This window comes from Hemiscyllium ocellatum, chromosome 23 (assembly GCF_020745735.1).
Source record: "Hemiscyllium ocellatum isolate sHemOce1 chromosome 23, sHemOce1.pat.X.cur, whole genome shotgun sequence".
Lineage (NCBI taxonomy): Eukaryota > Metazoa > Chordata > Chondrichthyes > Orectolobiformes > Hemiscylliidae > Hemiscyllium > Hemiscyllium ocellatum.
Window position 1 is genome coordinate 56,557,221 of NC_083423.1, and position 25,616 is coordinate 56,582,836.

Genomic DNA, 25,616 nt, shown 5'->3' on the forward strand with positions numbered 1-25,616 from the left:
AGATGCTGGAACATCTTCACAATGGAATATTAATCTCTAGTTTCTCTTACATTAATCCAATTTTATGCATTGCATACATTTTTATACATTATATACTTTTATTTTTTCTGTGGATTGCCACCTTGCTGTTTTGGAGGAGTTTGAGTGCTCCTTTGATCCTAAGAGTGACAGGCAAAGGTGAGCACTGTAGATGCTGGAGATCAGAGTCAAAAAGTGTGATTCCTCACGCTCAAAACATTGTCTCTTTGTTCCTATGATGCTGCCAGACCGGCTGTGTTTGTCCAGCACCACACTCCTAACAGCAATGCCATTGGGAGTTCTCAACTCCTGACAAGGTTATCCATGGATGGTGAGGGTCAGGGGGGAGGAACCAGACAAAACGCGAATGAAAACAAGTCTCCAATATCACCCATACAAAGATTCTAAACCCTGCTGGGTACACAAACTCTACAGTGATTGACGTTAGATGATGTGTGAGATCTGGCAGTGCCTAGCTTTGGACCTGCAACTGGGTTGTGGAGATTGACTCATTCCTTTCATTCTTGGAACAGAAACGAAATAGACATTTGGCAGCTCTCTCACGACTGAGCTGCCCATTTCAAGATCCACTCTGCTCACCCCACATGGGGAAGGGCTAGGAAGGGTTGAGGATTGGGCTCACAGAACCCTAGGGTCAATGGTACGGACTTTCCTCAGTGGACAACTATACTCATTGGCAGGTGATTGCTGAGTTTTATGATCTGTTAATTAGATTGGGCACTGTACTGAAGGTCTCAGGGGTGAGTGTTTAGAAACTAACTTGACATTTCATTCTGTACATGTGTCACAAGATCCTTTTAGTGACATGAATTATCTTTTTGCCATTCCCTTGTCAAGTCTGGGGTCTTTGAATCAATCTTGGTTTTTTTTGGAACAAATGGAACCTCTGGTCCAGATTTTCCTCTTCTAACCAAGAATATTCTGACACATCGGGCGACTGTGTGGAGTTTGCACATTCTCCTCGTGTTTGTGAGGGTTTCCCCTGGGTGCTCCAGTTTCCTCCCACATTCAAAAGATGTGCAGGTCAGGTGAATTGGCCATGCTAAATTGCCCATAATGTTAGGTGCATTAGTCAGGGATAAATAGAGGGGGCGATGGATATGGGTGGGTTGCTCTTCAGAGGGTCAGTGTGGACTTGTTATGCTGAATGCCCTGTTTCACACTGTAGGGAATCTGGAGGGAATCTAATCTAATCTATAAAACAGGTATTCAAACCAAGTAGTCATTCATTTGACAGCAGAGTAGCAGCACTTCATTCAAACTCCTGAGCTCGTTTGCCTCTGTATGCTTTTCTCCCTGTCTGCTTTTGCTTTTTTTTTTCTCTTTTTGTTGAAAGTCTTGTGCTTCAGTGAGACATTGGTGACAGGTCCTGCCCAAGCATATTCCAGGATCTGGTAATCAGAGGCAGCATATGGGCCCTCCTTGAGCATGTCCTGGGATCCAGCAGGGGACCTAGCAATCAGAGGTGACAAGCGAGCCCTGCCTGAGCATATTCTGGGATCCGGCACAGGATCCAGCAATCAGAAGCCGTTAGCGGGCCTTGCTTAAGCATGTTCTGGGATTCGGCAAAGGATCCAGCAATCAGAGACCGTGAGTGGGCCCTGCTTGAGCATGTTCTGAGATCCAGCTGCAGCTCTGATAGTTACAGAATTGGAGACATCAGCGGCAGCAAGCACTCAGCTCCTCCCGAGACTCCAGGCTGTAGCTTGGCTCAGGGGCCTGCAAAAAGACAGGCTTAAATAAGACTTTAATATCTGGATATTTATCATTCCTTTTTGCTTTGTTTGCTTCATTCCTGCTGATTCTTTTATTCTGGTTTTGCAATCAAGTGTTTAACTAAGATGGTGTCAGTTATGTTGGTGGAGGCAAGATGGTGCAGAGGAGTGGCAGCTGTCATTCCAGCGGCAGCCGTGTGGCAAAGGGGACTGATGCCTGACTGCCAGGCCCATGGCCTATGATGGGGCATTTAACAAGAAGGACTGTAAAATTGGACACTTTCTTTATTTCTTCATTTTTCAGCCTGCATATTCTATAGTTTGGTTTATTTTTCAGTGTTTTAAGATGGCGTCGGATAGAGGCGACATGGTACAACACTTTTCACTGTATTTTATAACTAGATACACATAACAATAAATCAATCAAATTAAATCATTATCTCTCACTTTGTGTATCACACCATGTGTTAAACTGCAAGAACTATAAGGGTAGCTGCAATATTCAAGGCAGTAAACTATACCCCATCATGATGACATTTTATAATTTTACATCAAAACAATTACAACAATGCAAACAGCGTAACTTTGCCTGAAACCGCTGGCATTCATGAACAATATATTGACACAATTTATAATGTATAGTTCTATATTAAGACTGCCAACATTACATCTCTTATATGGGTACAGCATATAACACAGTAATTGTATATGTCCACTGCCAATGTAACAGTAGCTTTATAAATTTGCAACCTTTAGTGGAGTAAGTTTATAAAAGAATCCTACAGTATTGGTTTACATGAACACAACGTCTACACTCAGTCGGGTTATATAGTTGGAACATATAATAGATTCTGCATATGGTTGGAATGACAATGTACATTTATGTAGCACCTTAACATAATAAATTACAAAGATTGAAGTAGCCAGGCTTTGAAGCAGTAGAGTGAGGCAGAGTAGATTAAAAACACTTCTTTTCCATACATTTTAAATACACTTAAAAGTGTAGTCACTGGATATTAGCTTTACCTAGTTTTTCAGGATGGAGAGATTTATTAGCTATTTCAGATAGACACCATAGCTCTATCTGATTCTATTATTTTCTATTTTTTCTCTCTATGTCTCCTGTCGTAAGACTGATAGAACTGGAATTAGATTTTATTCTGTACTCCAGGAGTACAGTGAAAAGTGTAAAAATCCAATATCCTGGCGCCATTTTAGATACAAAATCCTACGTATGAAGTAGAAAAATAAAGAAATAAGTTAAAAATTCAACATTACAGTCCTTCTTAACTGCTTAGCCATGGGCTCTTCCATCCCGATACAGTGACAAACACCAGCAGGAAGCAGTTGGCCAGCTGGAGTCATCATTCTTTGGTGCCATCTTGCTTCTGCTGTTACAAAGATGTGTACTGTACCTTTAAGAGAGTTAAAAGATAGCAGTGACAGCACCAAGGATTCTCAATAAGACACAATGTAACATGTGCTCTAGCTACTGGGGTAGCTAGGGTAACTAGTTGCCTGGAATCAATAAAACAGATTTGAATTAGGCCACTCAGTTTAAATTATACTTTGAGAAATACCAAACTCCAATCCAGTTTAAATTTAGGAAATTGACACAATCTGATGCTTTGGGGGGATATAAGACTGGGGAAAATTGAACATTTGAGAGGAGAACCGCCAAGCTACCAACATGTACACAATGTCTGAAAAATAGCTCCCTTAAAGGTACCTTTATCAATGAGTAACCTGTGAAGCAGAATCCCAAGAAGAAAACAAAACAAGAATACAGAGAAAACTGAAAGCTGTCTGGTTTTTAGATAAGAAGTTATGTTTTGTAAACCTTAATTGGGAGTTTTATCGGGCTAGTATTGTAGAAGGGGAAGATAAAAGATAGGTTAGAGGTAGGACTTGTAGATAGTTGTTAGTTATACTTTGTTATACTTTGAGAAATAAAGTTGTTAATTTTTTACTTTATATAGTGCTTGGCCTTCCGAATTTTCACAGATTACTGCATGGAATAAATCTTTTCTGTGTTGTGGGTTTTAAATTAGCAGAGGGGTTTACCCCATGTTGTAACGCTACCAATGATGTCATCACCACGAGTCCACATTGGGCCAATCTCGGTAATGCAGCCACTGCTGAAGTTACCAGGCATTATTCCCAAATTTGTTTCCCTCTGTCACTGCCAGGAACACACTCTCACTTCCCTCCTTCACGATAACTTGGGAGGACAAACTCAACTCCCTCTGCCACCAGCAGCAGGAAGAAATCTTGCATCAGACGTGAAGTCACAGAAGGTGAGTAGGCTAAAGTAAGAAAAAAGCAGTGAAAGAAGAAACAAAGTACAAGCAGACAGAACCACTGAGCTTGGGTAGCATTGGATGAAAGGTTTACTAGGTATCTGACCCAATTTTTCAATGTGTGATCAGACCACAGGTTTAATGGCAAATTCAGTAGACAATTCGAAATTCAAGGCAGATGATAGGTTGATTTTAACTTTTGGTCAGTTGACTATTCTAAAGGTAAACGTTTGTGCCCATTGGGGCTTTTGTTTGACCATAAGTTTATGGAGGACAGAATAAGAGTGTATGCCTGAGCATTGCAATAATTGTGCCTAGAGATAATGAAGGCATGAATCGAGGTTTTCAGAAGCAGATGAGCTGAGTTAGGAGCAAAATTGAGTCAGGAAAAAGAATCGAGTCAATGTTTGGAAATGGAGTTTGAAGAAGGGAGCAAAACAAATAGTCTCTGGCAGATTAATGCCCTCCACATATCTCCGTGCCATCGTAGAATCCCTACAATGCAGAATTTAGCCATTTGGCTCAGAGTCTAAACTAACCCTCCATAAAGCATTCCTCCCAGACCCCTACCCTATACCTCACATTTTCCATGGCTAACCCACCTAGCCTACACTGGGCACTATGGACAATTTAGCATGCCCAATCTTCCTAATCTGCACGTTTGGGTTGTATGAGGAAACCAGAGCACCCAGACACAGTCGGGGATGGGGGAGAGCATGCAACCTCCACAGAGACAGTGACCTGAGGCTGGAATGGAATGCAGGTCCCTGGCGCTGTGAGGCAGTAGTGCTAACCATTGAGCCACTGTGCTGCCCATGCGGATCCACCGCAGTGATGGTAAGAGATGTTTAATTCCCTGAAGCTGGAGCTACTCCAGATGATTGTGTTTTGCAAATGGTTGTTCAAGACAAGTGAGGTCCATTGAATGGACTGAGGTAGCCTGTCATCCCTATATTTAGTCCCATTGTTGGTCTTACTGTCCAGTATTGACCCTGAATCTGGATGCCTTCAAAATCCCAGCTATATGATGAAGATTTTGGTCACACTCCTGATCTTGCCACCAATGTTTTGGTCATTCTGACAATTCCTAATACAAAAATGCTGGAAACACTCAGCCTTTGAACATGTGGACAGTGTAACCATCCGTCTTGGATGCTGCCAAAGGCGCAGTTACTGTACCCTGTACAGCAGGATTTACGGTGCCACCCCTTTACCGTAATTCACAGACGATTGGTGCAGCAGAGACTGACGTCTGACGTCTGACGTAGCCACCCTTACGGCCTGGCACCGCGCATGCGCAATCGGTGCTCGAGCCAAGATGGCGGAGCAGGCAGTGCTGCTGGAGGCCGGAGGCGGCGGTGAGGGAGCGGCCGACAGCCCGCACTTGCTCAACGGTGTCCCCCACGATGAGGTGACCGAGGAGAGCACCAAGAAGAAAAAGAAGAAGAAGAAGAAGGGCAAGAGCGGTAAGGAGAGGCGGGCGCGGGGTTCGGTCGCAGGGGGAGAGCCTGGGCCCGGAGTGTCCTCACGCGGAACCCCCGGCTGGCGCTGAAACAGCCCCGGGGCCGGTCACAGCGACCGACTGTAACACAGCCTCCCTCCTACACACACTGTCCCTTCACCGCACCGCCCCCCCAAAACAAAACATCAACTCTGCCGTTTTCCTTCTCACTTCCCCAATTCCCTCCCCCACCCCCCCATCCCCATCCCCATCCCCCACCCCCCCATCCCCATCCCCATCCCCCACCCCCCCATCCCCATCCCCATCCCCCACCCCCCCATCCCCATCCCCATCCCCCACCCCCCCATCCCCATCCCCATCCCCCACCCCCCATCCCCATCCCCATCCCCCACCCCCCCATCCCCATCCCCATCCCCCACCCCCCATCCCCATCCCCCAACCCCCATCCCCCATCCCCCACCCCCCATCCCCCATCCCCATCCCCCATCCCCACCCCCCATCCCCATCCCCATCCCCCAACCCCCATCCCCATCCCCCACCCCCCATCCCCCACCCCCCACCCCCCATCCCCCACCCCCCATCCCCCACCCCCCACCCCCCATCCCCCACCCCCCATCCCCCACCCCCCATCCCCCACCCCCCATCCCCCACCCCCCATCCCCCACCCCCCATCCCCCACCCCCATCCCCCACCCCCCATCCCCATCCCCCACCCCCCCATCCCCATCCCCACCCCCCCATCCCCACTTCCCCCTCCTCCCCCCTCCCCCACCTCCCCCCTCCCCCACCTCCCCCTCCCCCACCTCCCCCACCTCCCCCCTCCCCATCATCTCCCCCCCACCTCCCCCATCATCTGCCCCCCACCTCCCCCATCATCTGCCCCCCACCTCCCCCATCATCTGCCCCCCACCTCCCCCATCATCTCCCCCCCACCTCCCCCATCATCTCCCCCCCCACCTCCCCCATCATCTCCCCCCCACCTCCCCATCATCTCCCCCCCCACCTCCCCCATCATCTCCCCCCCCCACCTCCCCCATCATCTCCCCCCCCACCTCCCCCATCATCTCCCCCCCCACCTCCCCCATCATCTCCCCCCCATCATCTCCCCCCCACCTCCCCCCATCATCTCCCCCCCCCACCTCCCCCCATCATCTCTCCCCCCCCACCTCCCCCCATCATCTCTGCCCCCCCACCTCCCCCATCATCTCCCCCCCACCTCCCCCATCATCTCCCCCCCACCTCCCCCATCATCTCCCCCCCACCTCCCCCATCATCTCCCCCCCCACCTCCCCCCATCATCTCTTCCCCCCCCCCACCTCCCCCATCATCTCTGCCCCCCCACCTCCCCCCATCATCTCCCCCCCCACCTCCCCCCATCATCTCTCCCCCCCCACCTCCCCCATCATCTCTGCCCCCCCACCTCCCCCCATCATCTCCCCCCCACCTCCCCATCATCTCCCCCCCACTTCCCCCATCATCTCCCCCCCACTTCCCCCATCATCTCCCCCCACCTCCCCCATCATCTTCCCCCCCCACCTCCCCATCATCTTCCCCCCCCACCTCCCCCATCATCTTCCCCCCCACCTCCCCCATCATCTTCCCCCCCCACCTCCCCCATCATCTCCCCCCCCCCCCACCTCTCCCATCATCTCCCCCCCCCCCCCCCACCTCTCCCATCATCTCCCCCCCCCCCCCCCCCCACCTCTCCCTCCCTCCCTCCCCTGTCCCTGGTCACAGGCCTCCAGTCTGAAAAACAACCCTCTGCCACCACCCTCTGTCTTCTACCTTTGAGCCAGTTCTATACCCAAATGGCGAGTTCTCCCTGTATTCCATGAGATCTAACCTTGTTCACGAGTCTCCTATGGGGAACCTTGTTGAATACGTTACTGAAGTCCATATAGATCACATTTACCGCTCTGCCCTCAACAATCGTCTTTGTAACTTCCTCAAAAACCCAATCGAGTTTGTGAGACGTGATTTCCCATACATAAACCTATTTTGACTATCCCTAATCAGTGCCTGCCTTTCCAAATGTGGGCTCAGCGGTTAGCACTGCTGCCTCACAACACCAGGGTCCCAGTTTTGATTCCAGCCTTGGGCGACTCTGTGGAGTTTGCATGTTTTCCCCGTGTCTGCGTGGGGTTCCTCCGAATGCTCCGGTTTCCTCCCACAGTCCAAAGATGTGCAGTTCAGGTGAATTGGCCATGCTCAATTGCCCGTAGTGTTAGGTGCATTAGTCAGAGGGAAATGGGTCGGTGTGGACTGGTTGGGCCGAAGGGCCTGTTTCCACACTGTAGAGAATGTAATCTAATCAAATACATGTAAATCCTGTCCCTCAGGATTCCTTCCAACAACTTGCCCACCACCGATGTCAGGCTCAATGGTCTATAGTTTGTCCTTACTACCTTTCTTAAACAATGGCACCTTGAAGTCTTGCCCATTTTTACTGTGAATAGGGAAAAGTGAATTATAACTTGATTTCCTTTGTATTCACGTCACAGGGTGAGCAGTTATATATGACCTTTTGCTCACTGGCTGAGATGTATCAATGTGCAGCAATAAACGGAATGTGCTTGTGATTGGTGTTGGTAGCAGGCATCGGATGTCTTCCGTCCTTCCAGCTGCTGTAGTCTGTAACATTTAAAACTCGTTCTCTCAAGGAGTGCAGAATGAATGTGAAAAGGAATCTGCAGGAACTGATGATGTCACAAAACAGCTGGAAAAGCAAGTCCTTGAGGACAAGGAAAAAGATGAAGATGGGGAAGAAGGCAAGTCAGACGTTGAAGAAAAGGAACTTGTGTTGCATGCTTTAGTTACGTTAAAGTTAAAGACACTTGTTAATTGAAAATCTGTGTCACCAACAGAAGGAGATGGTGAGGGTGAAAACTCCACAGGCAAAAAGAAGAAGAAAAAGAAAAAGAAGAAAGGACGTGAGTGGGTTTTGAATACTTTGTTGAACAAAGTGTTGCAGCAGTTCAGGAACTACTCAGCACAGAAGTGGGCCACTCTGTCCAAACAATCCCTGCTGGTATTTATTCTCTACTTAAGTCTCCAATGGTCTTTCCTCATCAAATTCTATTAATATAACCTCCTATTCCTTTCTCCTTGTGAGCTCCTTAAATAGATCTGTACTATTTGTCTCAGCTACTCCCTGTGGCAGTGGATTATTCCACAGTCTCATCGCATTTGAGGTATAGATTTTTTTTTCTGATCACCTTGTTTGTTTTCTTCGTCACACCTTATGGTTGGTGTTTAGTTTAGTTCTCCAAAAGTGGAAACAGTGTCTACACTGAGCAAAACTCTTCACAATCCTTTGTTTTCAAAAGCAAACCCCAGCCTGTTCATCCTCTCCTGCTGGGAAAAAGAAATCTTGCATTTCTGTTGTCATCTTTGTAAATTTTCTTTCATACTTTCCTCAGCCTCCTTTTTTTTTTAAATCCATAACTGTGCACTCATCCAAATGATGACCAAAATATGAGTAACCTCACTTTGTAATTCCTTTCCTCTCAAATTAAACCACAGTGCAAGGTTTGCTTTTACTAACTGACCGTATTGACCTTTGCCCTTGTTATAGGGGATTTGTGTACTTGTACTCCCAGATCCTTTCACTTATTGACCTCATTTAGATTCTTTCTTTCGAAGTAACATGCAACTTTATTTCTCTCTCCTGTTCAACATTCCTTATAAAGTGTAGTTATTGTGTGCAGTACCTTGAAATGTTTGTACTGTCTCACACTCGTTACTGACTTTAGAGGAATGTCTCAGTGGGATGCTGCAAGTTTCTCCTCCATTGTACACCCATGCGGTTTTGTGACAACAATTCTCTGATTGCTGTTCTATGAAATTAGCTTGGTGACTATTTTGCACACTTGTCAATTGCACCCTGTAATTTATTGCAGTCCTCCTCAGAATTGGCTTTCACCCAACTCCCATTTTGTCATTTACAATGTTAGAAATTGTTTTTTGTTCACTCCCAAAGTCTGCATCATTAATATAAATTGTGAACAGTACTGATCCTTGTCAGCCCTACATCTACCTTCTATCTTTCTGTATGCTGGCCTTTATTCCTGCTGCTTGTTTTCTGTCTAGCAATCCATTCTATTTGTTCCTAACGTTGCATGCTCTGACATGCAATTGTCTCATAAAACATCTTATTAAAGACCTTTTTGAAAATGAAGGTCAACTATGTCCACTGCAGTATGCTTGTTTATGGCAATGATGCTAATCAACATGAATTTATTTTGAAGTCTGAAGTAGCCATTCATGAGTTTTGCTTTGTGTTTTGTCTGATTACTCTTTTCCTTCTGCTGGAAATAACAGGTCAATCTCTCTTAAAGATAATACTGGGGCACAGCATTTTGTTGTTTGTTAGTGGGGTGGATGAAGCAACGGAGAGCCACATGTTCAACTTCTTGCTGATGCTGAGATGGGGCTGGAGTACACAGTGTAAATGGGAGCAGCATTATAAAGAGATGTGAATAAGTTAAGTGGGTCAGACTCTGGCAGGTGGTTTTCAGTGTGGGGAAGTGAGAGCTCACCTGTTCGGAGTTGAGAAAGAGAAATGAGTGCATCCTGGAAATAGTCAGAAAGTCAGGGTTGTGGAGAAGCTGAGATCCAGAATTGAAATTGTTTGTAGCCAGTAGACAGATACTGGATAGATTACAGTTCAGATTTGCCAAAACGATACTTGGGCTGCTAGCCTGTTTTGTAGACTCTGGAGTTGTAGGACACTGAAGGGTAATTTAACTTCAAAGTATTAAGTATGATTAAAGGAATTGTTCAAAGCAGATACAGGAAATATTTCCTTTGGTGCAAGGGTCCGGAACAAAGGGAAGTATCCTTAAAGTTTGAGCAGGAAACACCTTTCTCCTCAAAGTGTACTAGAACTGTCAAAAAAATGCTGCAAAGACTTGAGTTTGACCATTTCAATGGGCTCCCATTTTTAAGCTTTTCTTAAACAGCAAGTTAAGGTTTGTGGATTGTAGAGTTAAAGAACAAACATGATTAAGTTAAATAACAGTTTGGAGGGCTGGATAGCTGCCTGATCCTCTGTTATGGAACAGAGTTTAATGCAACTTGTTGTTTTACAACACTGTTAATCTATATCTTAAGATGCTTTTATCTATGAGCAGCAAAGGTTCAAACAGATCCTCCTTCCATTCCGATTTGTGAGTTGTTCCCTACTGGGGCCTTTCTTAAAGGGCAAGAATGTGAATATCCGCCTTTACAAGATGGGTAAGTTCTTCATCCAAGCAATAATGTACTTTTATTATATTTACCAATTAAGTTCTTTACATCTCTTGGTTTTAATCTAGAATTGTTATATGTCGGAAATGCCTTCTGGTCTGTTTTGTTTTTTCCATGTGTTTTGTTGGTGCTTATTGCTCGCTGAAGGTGGCTGCTCTTCACTAGAAAGTGCAAACAAAAGGCAATTTGATCTGGTCTCTCGTACTCAGAACGTGTTATTGAAGGCTTCAATAAGATTATACAATATAGAAGAGACCCTTCAGCCCATTGGGTCTGTACTACCAAAAATATACTACTACCCACACTAGTCCCACTTTCCCACACTAGGCTCATCCAAGTACTTTTAAGTATTGAGGTTACCTGCTTCAACAACACCCTCAGTTGGTGCATTCCAGTCTTTCTCCATCCTCTGGGTCAAATGGTTCTTCCTCAAATCCCCTCTAAACCATCTGCCTTTCACTTTATAAATGTGCCCCCTTGTTATTGACCCTAAGGGGAACAGCTGTCTCCTGTCCATGTCCCTCATAATCATATACACCTCTATCCTCCCTCAACCTTCTCTGCTCCCAAGTAAACAACCTGAGCTTAACCAGCCTCTCTCCATATCTAAACTGCTCCATCCCAGGAAACATCCTGGTGAATCTCCAGTCCTTCCTATGATATTGCACAGAGTACTCCAGCTCTGGGCTATTCAAAGTCCTGTACAGCTTCAAATAACCTTCCTGCTCTTGGCAAGCATTCTGTGTGTCTTCCTAACTACCCCATTAACCCGTCATGCCACCATCAAGGATTTGTGGACAAACATCCCATGGTTCCTCTGAGCTTCCTAATGCCCTGCCATTCGTTGAATGAATGACAAAAGGGTCATTTATGAGTGACACCATCAAATACATGTGACTGTTTGGAACTGGTGTTGAGTAGTTCCAGATCAAATATAGACACAGTTTAAATTTCACTATTCTTACTTGAATGACTGCCAACCTCATTATGCCTGCCCTCGCTATGCAATGCTTCCATTTCTCATCCTTTGACATCTGACTGATGAGGGTGCGATGTTTTCCATATAAGAAGGCCACTAGGGTAAGAGAATATTGTGCCATCAAAGCTTAATTGACACCTTATGCACCACTTCCCCAGTTCATCACCAGTGCACAATGGCAGGGTGTACCATCTACAAGATGAAATCACCAAGGCTTTCAAGCACTTGACCTCTACAGCCCCAGAAGTACAAGGGCAGCAAATGTTCCAAACCCCACATCATCTTGATTGCAAAGGGGATCAAAGCTTACAGGAAGAATGTGGGGAAAATGGGGTTGAGAAACCTATCAGCCATGACTGAATGGTGGGAGAGAGACACAAAAACAGCAGTTGCTGAAGTACAAAACAGACCAGCAGGAAGCTGGAAGAACGCAGCAAGCTAGGCAGCATCAGGAGGTGGAGAAATCAATGTTTCAGGTGTAACCCTTCAGGAGAAGAGCTCAACCTCTCCACCTCCTGATGTTGCCTGGCTTGCTGTGTTCTTCCAGCCTCCTGCCTGCCATGATTGAATGGTGGAGCAGACTTGATGGGCTGAATGGCCTAATTTCTGTTCCTATATCTTATGAATATGGAACTATAACAGTCTTCCCACACTCATTGGATCAAAATCCTGGAACTCCCTTTAAACAGGACTGTGGGTGTGTCCATGCAAATGAACTGAGTGGTTCAAGAAGGCAGCTCACCACTAACTTACCAGGGATAAGTAGGGTCAAACTATAAATATTGATCTGTCCCACTGCCCAGATAAATAAAGAAAACCATATTTGAACCTGTAAGATTAATTCTGAAACAGAAATTTCTGTATCGTTTCTTTAAAACTGATTTAATGCATTTGACTCCATTATAATAATTCTGCAGGAAACCTGTACAATTCAAAATTGAGTTTTGAACCTAGCTGGTTATATTTTCCAAGAAGTTTATTCCAATACGTTTTGTATGATTAATTTTTTTTAATGCCTGTCTGGCAGCATTAATGGTTGCACATTTAAACTGGTTCCTATGAGCTGCTTAATTCATTGTCGGGAATATGGGTTGTAGCTTTAAAGAATAGGTCACTTGTTTATTTTTGTTATATCATGCAGTTGACCCTGTTCAGGATGGTTTGGTGGAGCCTGGCAGTAACATCTTTTCATTAGACATTGTGATTGTCATGCCAGAAAATGCAATGACACTAAACTGAGTGTCAGTTACAAGAGGTGCAAACAACAGAAGAGTGTCAAAATGATTGAGTTTTTAATAAAGGGATGTTGCACTTTTAATATGTTGTCTTTGCTCATAATTAGCCAATTGTTTTGAGATCAGTGACCTTTATTCAATTCCCCCTCACCATTTCTTGTATTTAGTCGTACTTCTGCTTGGCGCATGACTAGTGAAGAGAAGAAGGTACTAAACCAGGCTAGTGAAGAGATCTGGAGCGATTTCAGACAAGCAGCTGAAGCGCACAGACAGGTGCGCAAATACGTCAGGAGCTGGCTCAAGCCTGGCATGACCATGATTGAGATTTGGTAAGTGAACGTTTCTGTCATTAATGGAAAACATTAGGTACGGTGGCTGTTGCCAGACTTGTAATCCAGAAAACACATAGCTAAACTCCACAAAAGTGGTTTGAGAACTTGAACTCTAATTTTCTTATGATACTCAAATGGATGTGAAGGATGTGATACAAACTCAACTCGTTCAGGAGTACCCTTCATGGAAGGAAACCTGTCCTTTAAACCGAGACCATAACAATTACATTTAAAACAAACTGTTAGCTCCCTTGATTTTCTCATTCAGAGTGAGATGGCTGAGCATCTGATCTGCTGCCCAGTCATTAACTGACTGCTGAGGCAGCCACAATAGCGAAGGTCTTTAAAGCTTAATACTCCACTTTACTGATGCTTTCTATCCTGGATCATTGTGGAACAGTGGTTGAAATGTGGCTACTCTTTCTGACTGTGCCTGATGATTTTTCTTTAAATAATGCTTAGGATTATTGACAACATATAGTTGGGGGCTTTTCTAAGGAGCTATATTGACACAAATGATTTTCCAGGTATACCGTTAATACTGTCACTGGATTTCTCTCCTCCCTTGTAACTGGCAGCCTGCAAGCATTATATTGCTTGGTTTTTAACCTCGATGACATGTCGCATCGAATGTAGGTACGTGAGTATAGTAGGTACATTACTGAACTATTAGTATAGAGATCTGCATGAGACTTCAATTCAAAATCCTGTATGGCAGCTAGGACATTTACATTCAGTTGTAAATAAATTCAGATGTAGGAAAGATTTCCTGTAGAGTCCAGAATCAGGGGTCATGGTTCAAGGAAAGGGGTAGACTGCTTATGGTTGAGATGAGACATTTCTTCACCCAGACAAAGGAGCCGAGGAGTCTGGATTTCTTTACCACAGAAAGTGGTTAAGGCCAAAAGACAATGTTTTCAGGAAGGGGTTGGATTTCATTCTCAGTTCTAAAGAGATTAAAGGGTATGGGGAGAAAGCCGTAACAAGGTACAGAGTTTAATGATTAGCCATGATCATATTAAAAGGTGGAGCTGGCTCAAAGGGCTGAATGATCACCTTGTTTTTGTTTCTATTAACCAAAAGTTAATATATGTAACAGTAAATGCTGCATTGCTGTTAATTTTTAAAAATGCATGTTCTTTAGAGAAGGAGAGCTGCTATCCTCCCCTAGCCTGACTCCGAGCAAGAAGGGTGACTGGTCCCGAAATCTTAACTCTGCTTTCTCTCCACAGATGCTGCCAGACCTGCTAAGTTTGTCCAACAATTTCTGTTGCTGTTTCAGGCCAAACCTTTATTCTTGATACTCATGGTAGACCTTTTACAATTGGACCTAATGTACTGTCTGACACAAAGGAATCAGTGCAGATCACCTGGTGTATGGTTGTTGTGGAGATGCCATTATACCTCCCTGAGGGGGAAAAAACTAAAATGCAGCTTTGATTTTGCAGTGAAAAGCTGGAAGATTGCTCCCGTAAGCTGATCAAAGAGAACGGACTGAGTGCTGGCTTGGCTTTTCCGACTGGCTGCTCCCTGAACAACTGTGCAGCTCACTACACGCCAAATGCCGGAGACCCCACCGTGCTGCAGTACGATGATGTCTGCAAAATTGACTTTGGAACACACGTCAACGGTTGGGCCACATTTTGTTTTATTTCTGAAATGTTTTAAGTCTTGAGATTTCATTTTAAGTTAACACCTAATTTGATTGTTCTCTTCCGCAGGCCATATCATTGACTGTGCTTTCACAGTTGCATTTAACCCTAAGTATGACAAGCTGATAGAAGCTGTTAGAGATGCTACTAATACTGGTATAAAGGTAAGCTGGAAATATAATAACATTGTCCATACTTGGAACCTGAGTTGAAAGCAGGTGGCAGCTTGGTTAACGCTTTGGACCTGAACCCGATAGATACTTTCTAATCAAATTGTTCAGCAATGTCATTGCACATTCAGGTGGAATTGGAACCTGGGACTTCCAGCTGAGAGGTAGAGACTCTCACTGTGCCACAACAGCCTTACCTGAGCCCTTTAGTTTTAATATATTACCTGCATTCTTTAGAATTGGATGAATGGTGTGCAACTGATACATTTGCTGCTGTATTCCCTCCTGGGTGATTAACAACATTGTATTTATGATTAATGAATGTATTTTTAACACATCAACTCCACAACTGACATGACGTTTCTGTTGCCTCCGCTGAGACCAGCATGTAGCTGGGACTTTCCTGTTATCCTGTTCAGTTATGAAGATATGAACGTGTATTCTAATGCAGTTCATAGCAATGTTTATGTAAAATCAAAATTCGATGTAATACATAAAAATACTCCTGCAGTGGCTTATTAACCTGAATAGGATTTCAGGCTTCAGTCACGTAGGTACCTGTATTGAAAATTCAAATCTAAAGGAGTAATTCAGATTTGAGCAGAAGTTTAGATTGTCCATGTTAAATTAAGTTCCACATATCTGGTGTGTTAACCTAATTCAGTTGATAGTATTGCCAGTTGCTGTGACATATGACACCCATCCAAGCTCATGAGTAGGAAATGGGTTTGAGTCTTCTTCTCAGGAGTTGCTCCCATGGCCTAAGCTGGCACTGCAGTCCAGTAGTGAGGGAGTGCAGCCCAGTTGGAAAATGTAATTTGGTCCAGCACAGTACAACAATACAACACAAACATATTGTTTGTGAGATTGGCTAACTCCTCTCATTTCTGACTGTCTGCCCTGTACTTGAGCAACAACCTTGCCTACAGCATGGTTACCGTGTACCAAATGTCTTGCAAGTGGATTTGGTGAGAAGAAAAACTGAAAATGGTATTTAACATTCAACCTTTTTAGTGCAAGTAAGGCAGATAAATATCCTGGTGTTATAGACCTAGGATTAGAAATATACCCGTATACAGAGCATTCCTATTGGTCATCATCTGAAAGGCTGTGGTTAAGACCACAATTGGATTAAGAGGAGGTAGTGGTCGAGAAAGCTGGACCATGGCAGATTCCTGTGAGCTTCCGTAACCAATCCCCTAGCCAATGACCCTTTGTGATGGCTCTGTATCTGAAGGGTATTTGAAAGAATATGTTCTCACCTGTCACTCAAATCTGGAAAAATTCTTTGTTTTAGAATGCAGGAATTGATGTTCGCCTTTGTGACATTGGTGAATCCATTCAGGAAGTCATGGAATCCTATGAAGTTGAAATTGATGGCAAAACATATCAAGGTATCAGCTGGACATGCTAACTCTGAGTTACATTGGAGTTGTCGTTGTCCTTTCTTCAGTGCCGGGCCAGCTGCATTGAGGCCATTTGTTGCATTCCTGTTGTCACCTCAGCTCGAACCCGCGATCTGTGCAGTTAAGAACCGCCTCTTAAACCTGTCGAGTCCTCACTGACCTCAAATATTCATGTGTATTTTGAATAGATCGCTCATTACTTTCAGAGTTCTATTGTGATGCTGTGGCTGAGGCTTTATTGATATATTGGCATATACAACAGTGCTGCAATTTTGTTTCATGTTAGACAGCAGAGATCAAATGAATCTTTAGAGTATAAAGGCAGTGGGAGTATATTTGAGGGAGATCAGGAGGGCAAAAAAATGACATGAGATAGCTTTGGCAAATAATGTTAAGGAGAATCCAAAGGGATTTTATAAACACATTAAGAACAAAAGGGTAACTAGGGAGAGATTGGGGCCCCTCAAAGATCAGCAAGGCAGTCTGTGTGTGGAATCACAGGAGAGTGAGCAGATACTAAATAAGTATTTTGGATCAGTATTTACCGTGGAGGAGAATGTGGGGAAATAAATAGCGACATCTTGAAAAATGTCCATATTACAGAGGTGATGGTGCTGGATGTCCTAAGATCTATGAAAGTGGATTTATCCCTGAGACTTGATCAAGTGTACCCTAGAACTCTGTGGGAAGCTAGGGCCTCTTGCTGAGATATTTGTATCATCGATAGCCACAGATAAAGTGCCAGAAGACTGGAGGTTGGCTAACGTGGTACCACAATTTAAGAAAGGTGGTAAGGCAAAGCCATGGAACTATAGACCGGTGAGCTTGACGTCGGTGGTGGGCAAGTTGTTGGAGGGAATCCTGGGGGACAGGTTGTACCTGTATTTGGAAAGGAAAGGACTGACTAGGGATAGTCAACATGGTTTTGTGCGTGAGAAATCATGTCACACAAACTTGATTGAGTTTTTTTGAAGAATTAGCAAAGAGGATTGATGAAGGCAGAGTGGTGGATGTTATCTATATGGACTTCAGTAAGGTGTTCGACAAGATTCCCCATGGGAGACTGGTTAGCAAGGTTAGATCTCATGGAACACAGGGACAACTAATCATTTGGATACAGAACTGGCTGAAAGGTAGAAGGGGGTGGGAGGGTTGTTTTTCAGACTGGAGTCCTGTGACCAGTGGAGTGCCACAAGGATCAGTACTGGGTCCACTTTGCTTCATTTATATAAATGTGTTGGATGTGGACATAGGAGGAAGGTTTAGTCCGTTTGCAGCTGACACCAAAATTGGAGATGTAATGGATAGTGAATAAGGTTCCCTCAGAGTACAATGGGATCTTGATCAGATGCCCAATGGGCCGCAGAGTGGCAGATGGAGTTTAATTTAGATAAATTAGATAAATGAGGTGCTGCATTTTGGAAAGGCAAATCAGGGCAGGACTTAAACACTTAATGGCAAGGTCCTGGGGAGTGTTGCTGAACAGAGATCTGGAGTGCAGGTTCATAGTTCCTTGCAAGTGGAGTTGCACGTAGGCAGGGTGGTAAAGAAGGCATTTGGTACATTTGCCTTTATTGGTCAGTGCACTGAGTATAGGAGTTGGGAGGTCACGTTGTGGCTGTACAGGGCATTGATTCAGCCACTTTTGGAATATTGTGTACAATTCTGGTCTGCCTGCTATAGAAAGAATGTTGTGAAACTGAAAAGGGTTCAGAAAAGATTTAGAAGGATGTTGCCAGGGTTGGAGGATTTGAGCTATAGGGAGAGGCTGAATAGGCTGGAGCTGTTTTCCCTGGAGTGTCGGAGGCTGAGGGGTGACCTTATAAAAGTTTCTAAAGTCATGAGGGGCATGGAAAGGGTAAATAGACAAGGTCTTTTCCCTGGGGTGGGGGAGTCCAGAGTTAGAGGGCATAGACTTATGGTGAGAGGGGAACTATTTGAGAGATCTAAGGAGCAACTTTTTCTCAGAGGGTGGCGAGTATGTGGAATGCATTGCCGGAGGAAGTAGTGGAGGCTGGTATAATTAAGATATTTTAAAGGCATCCGGATGGGTATATGGATGGGAAGGCTTTAGAGAGACATAGGCAAAGCTGGTGCAGGACCAGTGTGCCAAATGGTCTCCCTCTGTACTGATAAATTCTGTGATACCTAGTGTCATCTTTATTTCCATTTGTAACTTTCCCACCCCACATCTCTTTAATCTCCAACTCCTCTGTGCCTTTGTAATTCTGGCCTGTTACGCCTCCAGGGCCATACTTAATTGTACTCATGCTAGGTGTCCTGGATGCTTTATTATATTAAAGATGCATTAAAAATGTTATCTCTTGTCAAGAATGTGTGTATTCCCTAAAGTTTGATTTTGTACCTTCACAGTAAAACCAATTCGTAACTTGAATGGTCATTCCATTGGGCAGTACAGGATACACGCAGGAAAAACTGTTCCAATTGTCAAAGGTGGAGAAGCCACCAGAATGGAGGTAAAATACATTAAATTCTGTTCTTTCTTCAAACTTTTGGCACAGCACAGAGGCAGTGACAAATACTGCCTTTCATCTTTGTTGTATATAGTTCATCGGTTCTTTTTCTAGTCTCCTTCAGAATTGCTTGTATAGACGAGAAAAATGGTTAGCTTTGCCCTTTCTTGTTCCTTTAAAATTACTTCACAGGAGCAAATGGAGGCTGTTTAGTCTGCATTGTGACGTTATAAGATCGTCGCTAATTTGCTCCATTGATACCCTGATCCAAAAAAAGCTGCAATTTTGCAAAGGGGTTGTGCCAGGTCAGGAAGGTATCCCTGAGGTGTCAATGAAATAAACTGAAAGATGTAAGTCTGAGGGGACACCTAGAGGTTAAAACAAAGATTGCATTTAGATAGGGTCTGCCACAACCCCTCAGCGTCTTGTCTGACCACTGATGAAGTAGTGCTCAAGTTTTAGTATAGGATATAAAAGACTGTGTAGCCAATGGAGATTAACATGTTACTGAGTATAATTAAAGGAGTTATTGGGAGCTTCTCCAGTCAGTTGTACAGTAATCAACAAAGAGGGATGTTGGAAAGAAATAGTGAGTGGGTGTGAAGATTAGATTACTTACAGTATGGAAACAGGCCCTTCGGCCCAACAAGTCCACACCAACTCGCCGAAGCGCAACCCACCCATACCTCTACATTTACCCCTTACCTAACACTACGGGCAATTTAGCATGGCCAATTCACCTGACCTGCACATCTTTGGACTGTGGGAGGAAACCGGAGCACCCGGAGGAAACCCACGCAGTCATGGGGAGAACGTGCAAACTCCACACAGTCATTCGCCTGAGTCGGGAATTGAACCCGGGTCTCAGGCGCTGTGAGGCAGCAGTGCTAACCACCGTGCCGCCCACTAGAGTTCAAATGCAGTTGGAAGCTAACTGGGAGGATTGGGATTTACTGGACCAAAAAACCTCTTGTGAACATGACTTCCAAATAGTTTCCCACAATTTGCAGTTATGAATGACTACTGACCAAACAGCAAAGATTCAGACATCCTGAAGAAAAAGCCACCCGCTTTTTTAGTCTCGTCTTACGGTCATGAATTGCTTCCTCACCAAGTCTAATGTCTCGTGCTTTGGTTCATCATGGTGGGAGTGGGGGAGTTGAAGCTTAAAGGTTCAGCCATTGTTTCCATGTTTCCTGTTTAGGAAGGAGAAGTGTACGCAATAGAGACTTTTGGCAGCACAGGGAAAGGAGTTGTTCATGATGATATGGACTGTTCCCACTATATGAAGAATTTTGATGTTGGCCATGTCCCGATAAGGTAGGTCTGTAAGTATTCTGCATGGATGATCAGTAGGATTTGTCCCTTGATATGCCAAATAGAGATGTGTGGGGTGTTTAAGATTCTTGGTAATATCATCCCACTCAGGTGTTCCTTTCATTTAGCAAGTGTAACTGTTTTATTATTTTTAAACTAAATATGATTACATTGTGCCAAAATTGGTGTATGATAAATGGCTTGTGTTTTAATATTAAACTCTTAATGTTCCTGTTGATAGGGCACACTATAAATGTCTTAAATGGAGTCATCATTCCATTTGAGTAAAAACTAAAGGCCTTTTTTAAGCATCAAGATCTGGAGCTTCTGCTCAGTAATGCAAACTTGGCAAACCAGTGCAAGGATTTGTGCACATATTACATTCAGCAGAATTTGTGTTTCCATTGTTTTAAAAAAAAATTAAAGTATGGCTATGCCTCCAATCACAATCATTGTTCCACTAAATGTACCTCTATGCAAATAGACAATAGGTGCAGGAGTAGGCTATTCTGCCCTTCGAGCCTGCACCACTATTCAATATGATCATGGCTGATCATCCTTAGTCAGTATCCTGTTCCTGCCTTATCTCCATAACCCTTGACTCCACTATCCTTGAGAGCTCTATCCAATTCTTTCTTAACTGAATCCAGAGACTGGGCCTCCACTGCCCTCTGGGGCAGAGCATTCCACACAGTCACCACTCTCTGGGTGAAGAATTTTCTCCTCATCTCTGTCCTTAATAGTCTACCCCATATTTTTAAGCTGTGTCCTCTGGTTCGGCACTCACCCATCAGCGGAAACATGTTTCCTGCCTCCAGAGTGTCCAATCCTTTAATAATGTTATGTCTCAATCAGATCCCCTCTCAAGTCTTCTGAACTCAAGGGTATACAAGCCCAGTCGCTCCAGTCTTTCAGCGTAAGGTAGTCCCGCCATTCCAGAAATTGACCTCGTGGACCTACGCTGCACTCCCTCAATAGCCAGAATGTCTTTCCTCAAATTTGGAGACCAGAACGGCACATAGTATTCCAGGTGTGCTCTCACCAGGGCCCTGTACAGCTGCAGAAGAACCTCTTTGCTTGTATACTCAATTCCTCTTGTTATGAAGGCCAGCATGCTATTAGCTTTCTTCACTACCTGCTGTAGTGCATGTTTACCTTCATTGACTGGTGTACAAGAACACCCAGATCTGTTTGTACTGCCCCTTTACCTAAATTGATTCCATTTAGGTAGTAATCTGCCTTCCTGTTCTTGTCACCAAAGTGGATAACCATACATTTATCCACATTAAACTGCATCTGCCATGTATCTGACCACTCACCTAACCTGTCCAGGTCACCCTATAATCTCCTAACATCCTCATCACATTTCACCCTGTCATCCAGCTTAGTATCATCAGCAAATTTGCTAATGTTATTGCTAATACCATCTTCTATATCATTAACATATTATAAAATGCTGCGGTCCCAGCACTGATCCCTGCGGTACCCCACTGCCTGCCATTCTGAAATGGAGCCATTTATCACTACTGTTGGCTTCCTGTCAGCCAACCAACTTTGAATCCAAGTTAGTACTTTGCCCCCAGTACCATGCACCCTAATTTTACTCACTAACCTCCTACATGGGTCTTTATCAAAAGCTTTCTGAAAGTCCAGGTACACTACACCTACTGGATCTCCCTCGTCCATTTTCAGAGTTACATCCTCAAAAAATTCCAGATTAGTCAAGCATGATTTCCCCCTTCATAAATCCACGCTGACCCTGACCTATCCTGTCACTACTATCCAGATGTGCCGTAATTTCATCCTTTACAACAGACTCCAGCATCTTTCCCACCACTGAGGTCAGACTAACTGGTCTATAATTTCCTGTTTTCTCTCTCCCACTTTTCTTAAAAAGTGGTACAACATTAGCCACCCTCTAATCCGCAGGAACTGATCCCGAATCTATCGAACACTGGAAAATAATCACCAACGCATCCGCGATTCCTCGAGCCACCTCCTTCAGTACCCTGGGATGTAGACCATCAGGCCCCGGAGACTTATCAACCTTCAGACCTAACAGTGTCTCCGACACCAATTCCTGGCAAATATAAATTCCCGTCAGTTCAGGTCCTTCAGCCTCAGGAAGATTGCTTGTGTCTTCCCCAGTGAACACAGATCTGAAGTACCAATTCAATTCTTCTGCCATTTCTTTGTTCCCCGTAATATATTCCCCTGTTTCTGTCTTCAAGGGCCCAATTTTAGTCTTAACTATTTTTTTGCCTTTCACATACCTAAAAACGCTTTTACTATTCTCCTTTATATTTTTGGCCAGTTTACCTTCGTACCTCATTTTTTGAGTATTTCCTTCTTAGTAATCCTCTGTTCTTTAAAAGCTTCCCAGTCCTCTGTTTTCCCACTTATCTTTGCTATGTTATACTTTTTCTCTCTTAACTTTATATGTTTCTTAACTTCCCTTGTCAGCCACGGCCGCCCATGCCTCCTCCTGGGATCTTTCTTCCTTTTTGGAATGAACTGATCCTGCAACTTCTGCATTATACACAGAAATATCCGCCATTGTTCCTCCACTGTCATCCCTGCTAAGGTATTGTACCATTGAACTTTAGCCATCTCCTCCCTCATAGCTCCATAGTTCCCTTTATTCAACAGTTTATTCAACAAATCTCCCAGAAAGCTCTAAATATTAAACATTATTTTGGCGCATGGATACAAATGGACATGTTTTGAATTTTTACTCCACTAAAGCTAGAGTACACCATTGTAACTGACAAATAGTTGTCATTTTCACTGTTAAATATCTGGTTATTGTGGATGTGATTACTTTTATTGTGGTACAAAATACAATGGGTCAAATGGCCTTTGTGCGTTCTAACAATGGGAACTTTTTTTAAAAAAAAACTGAAAGAACTGTGGATGCTGTAAATCAGAAAGAAAAACAGAAATTGTTGGAAAAGCTCAGCAGTCCTGCAGAGTGTTACAAGGGGACATAAATTTAAGGTGAAGGGTGGAACGTATAGGGGAGATGTCAGGGGTGGGTTCTTTACCCAGAGAGTGGTGGGGGCATGGAATGCGCTACCTGTGGGAGTGGCAGAGTCAGAATCATTGGTGACCTTTAAGCGGCAATTGGATAGGTACATGGATAGGTGCTTAAGCTAGGACAAATGTTCAGCACAGCATCGTGGGCCGAAGGGCCTGTTCTGTGCTGTATTGTTCTATGTTCTAAAGCTCGCCAGACCGGAAGCGTTAACTCTGATTTCTCTGCACAGGTGCTGCCAGGTCTGTCGAGCTTTTCCAGCAATTTGTTTTTTTGGCTTCTGTGAATTTTAAGCTGTTATTAATCAAACTGCCAGTTTACCTATCTATACTATATTAAGGAAGTTGTGTTGAAATAAACGTTTGAGTGCATTCTAAAATGTGCTCTGATTTGGCATATACAACATCAATGATGGAATAGGTTTGCCAGAAACTCCGCAGCGAGTCGGGTGGGAAAGGAAAACACCTCAACTGGTGCAGATTGCAACCAATTACTGATTGCATCCAAAGAATAAACTCTACCTGTCACCATTAAAGTAGAAAGCAGTTAAGAATTTTTTTTGTTCATCTGATGTGTTTCCTCTGAAACCCCACACCAGAGATCAAAAAGATTTGGGTTGGTGCTAACTTAGAGAATGGATAGTTCAGCTTGACTGAAAAATCATTTTACTGCTGAATAAATGCTATCTCGGCTGATGAAAATGAGCGATTGCCTCAGATGTACCTAGCAATTAATTTTTAACTGTTGAGGAATAGGTTTACTTAGCTGATCATTTAATGCTGTTCATTTTGCTGTATTTTAGACTTCCACGAGCAAAACACCTCCTGAATGTTATCAATGAGAACTTTGGGACTCTTGCTTTCTGCCGCCGGTGGCTAGACCGTTTGGGGGAGAGCAAATACCTCATGGCCTTGAAGAATCTCTGTGATCTGGGTATAGTGGATCCATACCCTCCATTGTGCGATATCAAAGGCTCATATACGGCACAGTTTGAGCACACTATTCTGCTTCGCCCGACGTGTAAAGAAGTTGTGAGCCGTGGGGACGATTACTGAGCATCTCCATCATTTGACTTTGCTGTACTGACCAGCACTGTGTGATTGGTTCCATCTGCATCGTTCTACCAGTTTGTTTTATGATGGACCAGGTTTAGGTTTGCCATGTTTTAGAGGGTAACAATGAGGAGGATGAGCCTGTATTTCCATCTGCTCCAAAAATTTTTAATAAAAGGTTTCTGATGTCTAGGAACTTTTATGTTGACAGGACTTGTTCCTTGCACTTTCCCACTGATGGATTAATATAAAACATAACTGAATACTGGCATCTCCAAGTGGGTTGGAATATCTGCCCACAAATTGCTGCTGGATTAATGCAGAAAGTCTAATCGGGTACTGACATGTTCAGGAGCATGGGGTGCTGCTTTGTTGTAAGAAAGATTAAATGCACCTCGGAGTCCAACTTTCTCCAGTATTTTGCAGAGGCTTTTTATATAGAAAGTGGTATTGAATATAACTTATGCAAATACCTTCATTCTTGACTGTCTTCTAATACCCCAGCAAACAATTTAATAAAAATAAAAGTTAATTTCTGTTGTGATGTTACTGGTTCTACTTGTCCTTGAATATGTCACACTGTAGAAGGTGAAGTTCCTGGAAGAAATGGAAATGCCTGCATGATATCCCAGTGTAGGTGGGTTTTATTTATGAACTGTTTCTACATGAAAATTTGAACCTCAAGTTCTATTCAGGGCCTCCACATTGACTTGCTCCCTGTCTGGACTGCCAGATTGAGATTTGTAAATTCCTCTTGGGGTTTTGCTAAATAGTTCTTGATTTCACTGCTGCTGAGTCCTTTACTAACAAGGAGTCAGTCCCCTATACATTTGTGCCCATTCCAGTGCTGGTCTGTCATGAAGCACTGGGAGAAAATGATTTTAAGACTGAAATGCAATGTTAGAGGATTGGACGTTTGAATTTGTAAGCACTAGTTAAATTAAAAGTCTTTTTTAATCAACTTAACATTTCAGACAACCCACTCAATTCTCACTGATTTGTTGAGAATATTGTCAATTTTTTAAAAACAAAATACTATCCAGATTACTGAGTGTCAGTTGCTTTATGGAGAAAAGATTCAAAGTTCAATTTCTCCCTTTGGAATGTTATTGAGGGTATATGTGTACTAGCCACCATTGTAGCTATTGCCACTCCTGTTATTGTGTCACTGCTATACCTTCAGACAATGAATGTTCCTCATTG

General features: G+C 43.9%; 1 protein-coding gene across 1 annotated transcript; it reads left to right on the top strand.

The window, feature by feature from the left end:
* Nucleotides 1-5,341: 5,341 nt before the first annotated feature.
* metap2a (methionyl aminopeptidase 2a) lies at nucleotides 5,342-24,962 on the top strand. The gene is made up of 11 exons (XM_060843049.1): nucleotides 5,342-5,520; nucleotides 8,176-8,283; nucleotides 8,380-8,445; nucleotides 10,648-10,750; nucleotides 13,144-13,305; nucleotides 14,757-14,938; nucleotides 15,030-15,124; nucleotides 16,428-16,524; nucleotides 18,910-19,013; nucleotides 20,215-20,330; nucleotides 24,164-24,962. The coding sequence occupies exons 1-11, from the start codon at nucleotides 5,373-5,375 to the stop codon at nucleotides 24,414-24,416; spliced, it is 1,434 nt and encodes a 477-aa protein (XP_060699032.1). The 5' UTR covers nucleotides 5,342-5,372; the 3' UTR covers nucleotides 24,417-24,962.
* The last annotated feature ends 654 nt before the right edge of the window (nucleotides 24,963-25,616 follow it).